General features: G+C 58.6%; 1 protein-coding gene across 1 annotated transcript; it reads left to right on the top strand.

Moving 5' to 3' along the window:
- The first annotated feature begins 216 nt into the window (after nucleotides 1–216).
- On the top strand, nucleotides 217–8,784 carry ATN1 (atrophin 1). The gene is made up of 9 exons (XM_054167720.1): nucleotides 217–311; nucleotides 502–639; nucleotides 996–1,109; nucleotides 1,879–3,929; nucleotides 4,158–4,380; nucleotides 4,486–5,203; nucleotides 5,947–6,090; nucleotides 6,848–7,028; nucleotides 7,575–8,784. Exons 1-9 carry the CDS (start codon nucleotides 234–236, stop codon nucleotides 7,606–7,608), a joined length of 3,681 nt encoding a protein of 1,226 aa, XP_054023695.1. The 5' UTR covers nucleotides 217–233; the 3' UTR covers nucleotides 7,609–8,784.
- The last annotated feature ends 487 nt before the right edge of the window (nucleotides 8,785–9,271 follow it).

The following is a 9,271-nucleotide window of genomic DNA, read 5'->3' as shown; positions in this document are numbered from 1 at the left end:
TCTGTAAATAACAGTTAAGGAAACTTAATAATTTTGTCATCTTTCTGCAGCAAACCACCAGATGATGCCCCACAGTTCCCTCACTCTTTCTCCCCTCTCACCTCCTTGTCTGTCTTTCAGGATTCATCTGGCTCTTGCTGCCTTGCTGGTGTGAGCTCCCCTTCCAGAGCTGCTCTTGGCTGCCTCTGTCTCCCCAGGAAGAGCCAGGGCGGGGTGCAGAGTGAAGGGAATTTATGTTTTCATCAAACCGGGCCAAGGAGAATGGGGGTCCCACACTCAAGAGAATGAAGACTCGACAGAACAAGGACTCGGTGCGTGCGATGGGGGAGCAGGGTGGGCTGCCAGAGCCTGCCTGGAGGGCTGGGGTGCCTCTGAGCCTCGCAGCCTAACTTGTGGGCTTGAGTTTGCCGTAGTGGAGCGCCAGGGGTTCAGGGGCTTTGGGAACAGGGCAGGAGCGGTAGGAGGTGCAAAGCAGGACTGATGCAGTGATCCCTCTCTCAGATGTCGATGCGGAGTGGACGGAAGAAAGAGACTCCAGGGCCCCGAGAGGAGCTCAGGTCCCGGGGTCGAGCTTCCCCCGGCGGCGTCAGCACTTCCAGCAGCGATGGCAAGGCTGAGAAGTCTCGCCAAGCCACAAAGGTAGGGTAAGCTGGCACGGAGTGGAGGGTGCCTGGGGACTGCCCAGGCTGGTTGGGATCCATCTGGGGATGCAGACCAGAAGGGGTTCAGTGGGGAACCCATGCTGAGTTAGCTCCCAGGAAGAGATGGGATCCCTTTTTCCTCTCGTCTTCAGCATCCTGCGCTGTCTCCCAAGACCTGCAGCCTCACCAGCCCTTCCTACGGCTAAACCTTGCCGTGCACTGGCTCACCGCTGTTCCACTAAGGTCTTCACACCCTGTGGTGGCTCTGTGTCTCCTACTGCAGTCTGTGAAGGCCTTGCAGGGTGGGAAATGCCTCTGTGAGCTCCCACCTCCCTTTGCTCCTCTCCCTTGCAGAAAGGCCGCATGGAGGAATCCTGCACCCCCAAGGGCAGCAAGCAGGGCCGAACAGAAGAGATCTCAGAGAGTGAAGGGGAAGACACCAATGCTCCCAAAAAAACCAAAACTGAGGTGAGTTTTCCCTTCTCTGATTGCTGGCACATCCCAGGTTCGAGGCAGAGTCTCCTGTGCCCTACCTGTGCTGCTTATGCCCACTCTGATGCTTGGGAGCCCTGGCACCTTTGGTTTTGCACTGTGGCTTTTCTGACTTAAACAGCATTTGCCTGGCTACAAAAATGCCACTAGGAGTGGGACAACTGAGCAGGCAGAGGTGCATGGATGTAATTCCTCCATCTGGACACTCCTTCCAGCTCAGCAGGGACCGTGTTCCAGTTTAGCTTCTCTTGTAAGCTCTGAGGCTCAAGAGTGGCTCTTGTTAACTGTCTCTGTCTCTGTCTCTGTCACCAACGCTTCATTGCCTGCAGGGGTGGGGAGGAGCAGAGGTGGGAAGAGCAGAGAGGCTGCCCCATGCCACCTGATAGTGTCATACACTGGCCAATGGCTCATCATCACTGGTGGTGATGCCAGGACCTTTCAGATATGTTCACTCTCAACCTATGTAACAGTTCTCTGCCCTTCCTTGCTGACTCTGCACATGAGGTGCCCCTAGTTACCTCCTCCTTGAGCCTGGGGATCCTCAGGACTGACCTGAGAGCACTGAAGTTGCTCTAAGGGAAGACCAGAGGAGTGGTGGTGTTTGTACCTCAGCAAACTGTTTGTTTCCCTCTGCATGGTTTTGTAGTGCTGGCAGGGAATGGTCAGAAAGGCACTTCTCTGGGAACTTTAAAGTGCTGTGTATGGGCTGGGAAGCCACACAACATCTCTCTCCTTCCCACTTCAGGAGCTGCCCTGCCCTCCTTCCCCATCCGACGTTGACAGCCTTGATGGCCACAGCTTCAATGACGAGATGAGCAGTGACCCACGGGACATTGACCAGGATAACAGGAGCACCTCCCCCAGTGTCTACAGCCCTGGCAGCGTGGAGAATGATTCTGACTCCTCCTCTGTGTTGTCCCAGGGGCCCTCTCACCCCTACCACCACCCTCCACTCTTCCCTCAGAGCCCACCAGTAGCTCCCCCTCCTGACACCCTGGCCCGTCCTCCTGAGCCCAGCTTTGGGCTCCCAAGTGAGGTGCACCCCCAGGGCCCCCCCGCAGGGAGCTACCATTCCCAGCTGGAGGGCCAGGCCTCCCGCATTTTCCAGGCTCAAGCCCCACAGACACCCACCTCCTCCTCCTCTACTGTTGCTGCCCCTCCTGCTCCCCCTCCCTCCTCTTCCTCCTCCTCCTCTTCTTCCTCCTCCTCCTCATCCTCTTCCTCATCCTCTTCCTGCTCCTCCTCCTCTTCCTCATCCTCCTCTTCCTCCACCCACACTCCTCTTTACCCTACAGCCAATGTGGTCCAGGTTGGGGCCAAAATTGCCAGTGGAGTCGGAGGGCTCCCAGCACCAGGGGGTCGTGAGCAGACCCTCAGTGCCAAGCACAATCCACCACCCACTACCCCCATCTCCCTGGCATCAGTGGTTGGGGGACTCCCCACTCAAAAGACGCCCCCAGCCAACCCTCCAGTGGCCCCTCCAGCTTCAACCCCTTCCTTCCCCCATGTCTCTGCCAATCTACCTCCCCCCCCAGCCCTGCGCCCGCTCAACAATGTGGTAGCTGCCTCCAGCTCCCCAGGGATGGTGGGGCAGGCCCTGGGCAGCCACCTTCCCTCACCCCATGGGATGGGGCAGGACAAGGCACCGGCCCTGGCCCCATCCCGTTACCCCTATGCCCCACCACCACTGCCACCCTCCAGCTCCTCAGCTCAGTACCCCCAGCCCTCCACAGCACAGCCTCTGCCCAGTTACACTGCCTCCTATGGGCACTCCTTCCCCCCACCCAGCGGCCTCTCTGTGTCCAGCCAGCCCCCCAAGTATACTCAGCCCTCCCTGCCCTCCCAGCCAGTTTGGAGCCAGGGGCCACCCCCCTACAGCCGCCCCCTGGGCAATGCTGGCGCCCACCCCACCACTTCCTTCCCTGGCCAGCCGCTCCATCACCAGCAGCCACCCCAGCAGCATCACCACGGCCACGGAAGCAGTGGGGGGGTCTCCCCAGCAGCCACAGTTCCTCCTCAGCCACCTGGTGGTTACCCCCACAGCCTGGAGTCAAACAGCCATCACCCTTCCCATGGCACCTACGGGCTGCGTCTCTACCCTCCCCACAGCCAGGCAACCTACAGCCAGGCTCCCTCAGCTGCCACTGCTGCTGCCCCCTCTTCTTCCTCTTCCTCCTCCTCCTCCTCCTCCACCACCACCTCTTCCCAGGGAAGCTACCCTGGAATGTGCACTCACCCCCCGGGTCAGAGTCCTGCCACCTACACCTTCCCCCCACCGCCACCTCCTTCCCCTGCCCCTGGGGCTGGCCCTCCGGTCACCTCTGCTGCCACCACCCTCTCCACTGTCATTGCCACCATGGCCTCCCTGTCTGCTGCCCCATACAAGACAGTCTCTCCCCCAGTACCTGCCTCGGTTGTGGCTCCCTATGGGAAGCGGGCGGCCTCCCCGGTCCCCACCTTCCAGCCCCCCGCCCCCTACAAGCCAGGCTCGCCCCCTGCTTCCTCAGCTGCCCCATTCCGGGCAGCCACCCCTCCTGGCTATCGAGTAGCCTCATCCCCTGTGGCAGGGGGCTACAAAGCACCCTCTCCAGCTCCCTCTGCACCGCCACCCCTGCCGGGGAGCATGGCTGCTCCGGCCCCGCCGCCACCCGCCCCGCTCCCCCTCAGCGCTGCACAAATCAAGCAGGAGCCGTCAGAGGAGTATGAGCCCCCTGAGAGCCCTGTGCCACCTGCTCGCAGCCCCTCGCCACCCCCCAAGGTGGTGGATGTACCAAGCCACGCCAGCCAGTCAGCTAGGTGAGGAATGGCTTTGGAGGGGGGGTCCAGGGGCTGTCCCCAGGCTGGGGAGGGATGCATGGGGCAGAGAGTGGGAGGTCACCCTGAGTATGAGGTGATGCTTTCCTGTGATGCTTTTTCATGTCCACAGTGCTGGACTTGGCTTAGCCTGCCCCTGTCCCCATCCCTGTTGCCATTCCTGCCCTCCAGCCCCCTCTGCAGTGACTGGCTTTTACCTCTCACCCCTAGATTCAACAAACACCTGGACCGTGGCTTCAACTCCTGCTCCCGCACAGACCTGTACTTTGTGCCCCTTGACGGCTCCAAGCTGGCCAAAAAAAGGGCAGACTTGGTGGAGAAAGTGCGGCGAGAGGCCGAGCAGAAGGCGCGGGAGGAGAAGGAGCGGGAACGGGAGCGGGAGCGGGAGAAGGAGCGGGAGCGGGAGAAGGAGCGGGAGCTGGAGCGGAGCGTGGTAGGTCTGGGGTTTGGCTGCTGCGGCACAGCTGCAGGGTTACGCTTGAGGGCCCCCCGGCTGCCCCTCCTTGGGACCCTGACACCCGTGCTCGTTCTCTTGCAGAAGATGGCCCAGGAGGGCCGGCCGGTGGAGTGTTCGTCCCTCGGGCCGGTTCCCCACCGGCCCTCCTTCGAGCAGGGCAGCGCCGTGGCCACCGTGCCCCCGTACCTGGGCCCCGACACCCCGGCCCTGCGCACCCTCAGTGAATACGCGCGGCCCCACGTCATGTCCCCCAGCAACCGCAACCACCCTTTCTACATGCCGCTGGGCGCCGTGGACCCTGGCCTGCTGGGCTACAACGTGCCGGCCATCTACAGCAGCGACCCGGCCACGCGGGAGCGGGAGCTGCGGGAGCGGGAGGCCCGCGAGCGGGACCTGCGGGACCGCGACCTGCGCGAGCGCCTCAAGCCTGGCTTCGAAGTGAAGCCGGCCGAGCTGGAGCAGCTCCACGCCATGCCGGCGGCTGCCATGGATCCGTTCCCGCGCCACGGCGGGCTGAGTCTGCAGACGGCCCCCGGCCTCCATCCCGCTTTCCCCTTCCATCCGGGGCTGGGCCACTTGGAGCGGGAGAGGCTGGCGCTGGCAGCCGGCCCGACCCTGCGTCCCGACATGTCCTACGCCGAGCGCTTGGCGGCCGAGCGCCAGCACGCGGAGCGGGTGGCTGCTCTCAGCAACGACCCTCTGGCCCGGCTGCAAATGCTCAATGTGACACCTCATCATCATCAGCATTCCCACATCCACTCCCACCTCCATCTCCACCAGCAGGATGCCATACATGCAGGTAAGGACCTCACCGTGGTGGTACCCTACACGGATCTCTGCCTTCCCTCCTGCTCTACCCTTCTTCACTCCCTCTGGCCCTGGGAAAGCCCAAAAGCTGCCTAGACTTAGACTTTGAGGCCCCAGGTCCACCTTTTCAGTCAGAAGAGGTCAACATCATCATCATCATTCAGCCTTGCCCTTGCTCCTATCCTACCAAAGGCACTGACATTTGTTGCAATGAGCAGAGCTCATGGCACTGTGTCTGTAGTTCTGAATCTCCAGGGACACCCAATGAGTGTCATGGTCCCACTGGCTAGCAAGGTGGTGCTGCTGGGTACTGCTTCCCTCATGCTGTGGTCTGAAAGGGAGTGGGAGCCCTGCTAAGAACAGTTTTCAGAGTGTCCTGGGACTGATGAAATGTTTGTTCTCTTGTTTGCTGGATAAGGGAAGCAGATGGAGGACAGCCAGGGTGGCAGTGGTGGTATTGAGTATAGAGCAGGTTCTTGCAGAATTCAAGGAGCAGTACTTCTCCCTGAAGGCCGCAGGGACAGGGCTATGCCATCCTGGTTCATGTGAAATTCATTGCAGGCAAAAAGAGTAACATTCAGAGGGACGTGGGACTGCGTTGTCTAGCCTTGAAGCCCTCCCATCCCTCACAGGCAGCCACCCTCTCCATGCTGGGTGTGCTGTGCTGTGTGCTTTTCTCCCTGTTCCCTCTTAGAAATCACAGCTTCATTCTTTTGTGGTATCTTCCTTTCCCAGCCTCGGCCTCTGTTCACCCTCTTATTGACCCTCTTGCCTCGGGATCGCATCTCACCCGGATACCATACCCAGCTGGAACCATCCCCAACCCTCTCCTGCCTCACCCTCTACATGAGAATGAAGTGCTGCGCCACCAGCTTTTTGGTAAGGATGCTCACAGGGTCTCCGAAAAGCATCAGAGGAGCTCCAAGAGGCAGAGTGCTCATGAAGGATTACAGAAGCGAACTGAAAGCTCTGGCATGGTGCAGGAGAGGCCTGTGCCTCTACAGAGATCTGTAGAATGATTTAGGTTGGAAGGGACCTTAAAGATCATCTGGTTCCAGCCCCCTTGCCATAGGCAGTGACACCTTCCACTAGCCCAGGTTGCTCAAGGCCTCATCCAGCCTGGCCTTGAACACCTCCAGGAAGGGGGCATCCACAACCTCCCTGAGCAGCCTGTTCTCACCACCCTCACTGGAAAGAATTTCTTCCTGATCTCCAGTCTCAATCTGCTCTTTTCAAGCTTCAGATCATTCCAATCTCTCACCCTAGTACTACAAGCCCTTGTAAAAAGTCCCTTTGTGGGTTTCTTGTAGGCCTCCTTCAGATACTGGAAGGCTGCTCTAAGGTCTCTCCAGAGATTTCTCCAGGCTGAACAGCCCCAACTCTCTCAGCCTGTCCCCACAGGGAAGGTTCTCCAGCCCTCTGATCATTTTTGTGGCCTCCTCTGGACCCACTCCAGCAGCTCCATGTCCCTTTTGTGCTGGGGCACCTGAAAGGGTACATCAGGGGTTGAGCAGCTCCCTGCACATGGACAGGGCTGGGAAAGGAAGCGCAGTGGAGTTTTGACAGAGGTATGGGGCCGTGAGGCGAGGATGGAGCTGTTATGGTGACTTGTTCTCTGTTTCATCTTTGGCTGCAGCTGCACCCTACAGGGACTTGCCAGGCTCTCTCTCAGCACCCATGTCAGCAGCACACCAGCTGCAGGCCATGCATGCGCAGTCGGCCGAGCTGCAGCGCCTGGCTCTGGAGCAGCAGCAATGGCTGCACGCCCATCACCCTCTGCACGGCGTGCCCCTCCCCACGCAGGAGGACTACTACAGGTGAGGAGGCAGCAGGCCGCCTGGCCTCATGAGTACACTGCCAGGCCAGCCTTGGCCTTGGGGTGGCGGAGGCGGCAGGGATGGTGGCTTGGCTTGATCCCACGCCTGGAAGCAGGGATGCCTGCACCTGGGGCACAGCTGTGGCCACCAGGAAGGTCATTCTTGACAAGTGGCTGTTCAGTAGCTGATGTCGTGTGGGGTCTTGGGTTTTCTTCTCTGGGGCGAGGGGTAAATGTAACATGGATCTCCCGTGCTGGTACAGTGATGACTTAACTGTTGTGACTAACCCCAGCCAAAATACCAACCAGTGGCAAGGGCTGGATGCCTTTGCCAGGATGAGGCTTTTCCACGTGCATGGGGAAGCACACTGGGAGAGAGAGAGGTGCAGTGTTGTACCTTTTTGATAGCATCTCCTGCTTCAAGGATCTGGCAGAACTTTCCAAGCCAGCAGTGTCATGCAGGTCTAGACTAATGAAAGGCAGTGGGAGATACTAAACTACCTTTTTTTCTTTCTCACAATCACCTTGTTCCTCTTCTTGATCCCAGCCACCTGAAGAAAGAAAGTGACAAACCCCTTTAAATGGACTTCCACTGTCAACATGACATCATCATGGCTTTCTCTCAAGAGGAGCAATCAAATCAACCAAATCCTGGGGGAGGGGAAGCGACAGAGTGACACATCCCGACCCCACCATGCAGCAGAGCATGGGTGAAGATGGGCAAAAAGCACAGGATGGCATCCTGGGAGCAGAAAGTGGAGGAGAGGAAATGGGGAGGGACTGAAAACACCACTAGTGGACACCAAATGATCGGTACGTGATCTCAGCAGAGCTCTGAAGACAGCAGAACCAGCATTGCACTGAGCTCAAAAGGACAAAGGCTGATGTGAACTTGGGGTGGCAGCAGCTCTGTCCTTTGTTTGGGGTGGGGGGAGCAATTGTATTAAATGGAGAGTGCAGAGCATTGCAGGACTTAACGTCTTGCTGCTGCCTTTCTGCTTCTGGGAGGAGGAGGTGCAGCCAAGAGGTAACGCAAAACCCAACAGAGCCTTTTCTCAAGATGCCTCCTCACAGCCCACCCCCTGTAGGTGTAAGATACAGAAAAGCAAGATGGGACTTCTTGTGATTAACCCGAGTGGCTTCTCATTCTCCAAAACATCCCTTCAGATGTGAACAAGGCATCACAGGACCCCTTCAAAAGCAGCAGGACTGCTCCCAGCCACTGGGGTGCAAAGCACCAGGGGAGACTGTCTGCAACATGCTGGCTGTGCTTTTCCCAGGGCTGGCGGGAACGGGCAGGAGGTGCAAAGCACCACCAGACTCTTCTCAAGACTGCAAACCACCACCACCAGCAGCAGCCCTTTGAGCGCTGGGGGGAGAGCTGATGTGGCCGAGCAATCCTGTGTCCTGGTACTGTCTTTTCCAGCTGGTGGCTGCCCCTTTCCCCCTCACCCATTCTAGTTGATGTACTTTAACTCATGCACATCCTATTAGACGTGGCAGTTTTATGTAGCAACTTGTGACCCCCCCCTTTGCCCCCCGCGTGCGTGTCTGACTTCACAGTTGTATCTCTTGATTGGTCCCCATATATATATATATATATTTACTTAATCATTAAAAAGAAGAACCACGACCCAACCAAGAACCCAGCAATGGAAAAAACCCTACTCAAACCAAGTTCCCCCTGCACTCCCGAGCCCCAACACACATTCTAATAATTTATATATAGAAATATATATATGATGCTCTTAAAAAAAAAAAAAGAAAAAAGGAGAAAAAAAAAAAAAACACCAACCAGCCAACCCAACAACAAAACCACCACCCACACAAACTAAAAAAGAAAAAACCCTTCCAGAGACGAGACTCGGTTGTGTTGCTTTTTTTAACGCGGGGCCAGGAGGGGACCTGCTACGGCTTGGTTTGGGAGAGGACAGAAAATGCGCATCTTCCAGGTGCGCGAACCGGGACCGCTAGGAAGGCCTTAGGCAGCCCGGGCCACCGGGAGCGGACACCGCCCCCAGGAGACGCCGCGGAGCAGGCGGCGAGCAGAGCGCACCGCACGGCGCGGGGCCCAAGACGCTTGCGAGGGGCCCGGGAGCGGAAAAAACCCCTCGGGCTGGCTCCTTCCGCCGCCCGCAGCCGGCGCTTCCGGAGGAGGGGCGGAGCGGTTGCACGGCAGCACCAATAGGAAGAGGCTTATCTGCATAGCGCCGGCACCGCGGCACCGCCCTCCTCTTGGCGGCG

The sequence above is a fragment of the Dryobates pubescens genome, chromosome 15 (genome assembly GCF_014839835.1).
Source record: "Dryobates pubescens isolate bDryPub1 chromosome 15, bDryPub1.pri, whole genome shotgun sequence".
Taxonomy (NCBI): Eukaryota; Metazoa; Chordata; class Aves; order Piciformes; family Picidae; genus Dryobates; species Dryobates pubescens.
Note: the sequence above shows the minus strand (reverse complement) of the source record. Positions and strands in the feature narration are given on the sequence as shown.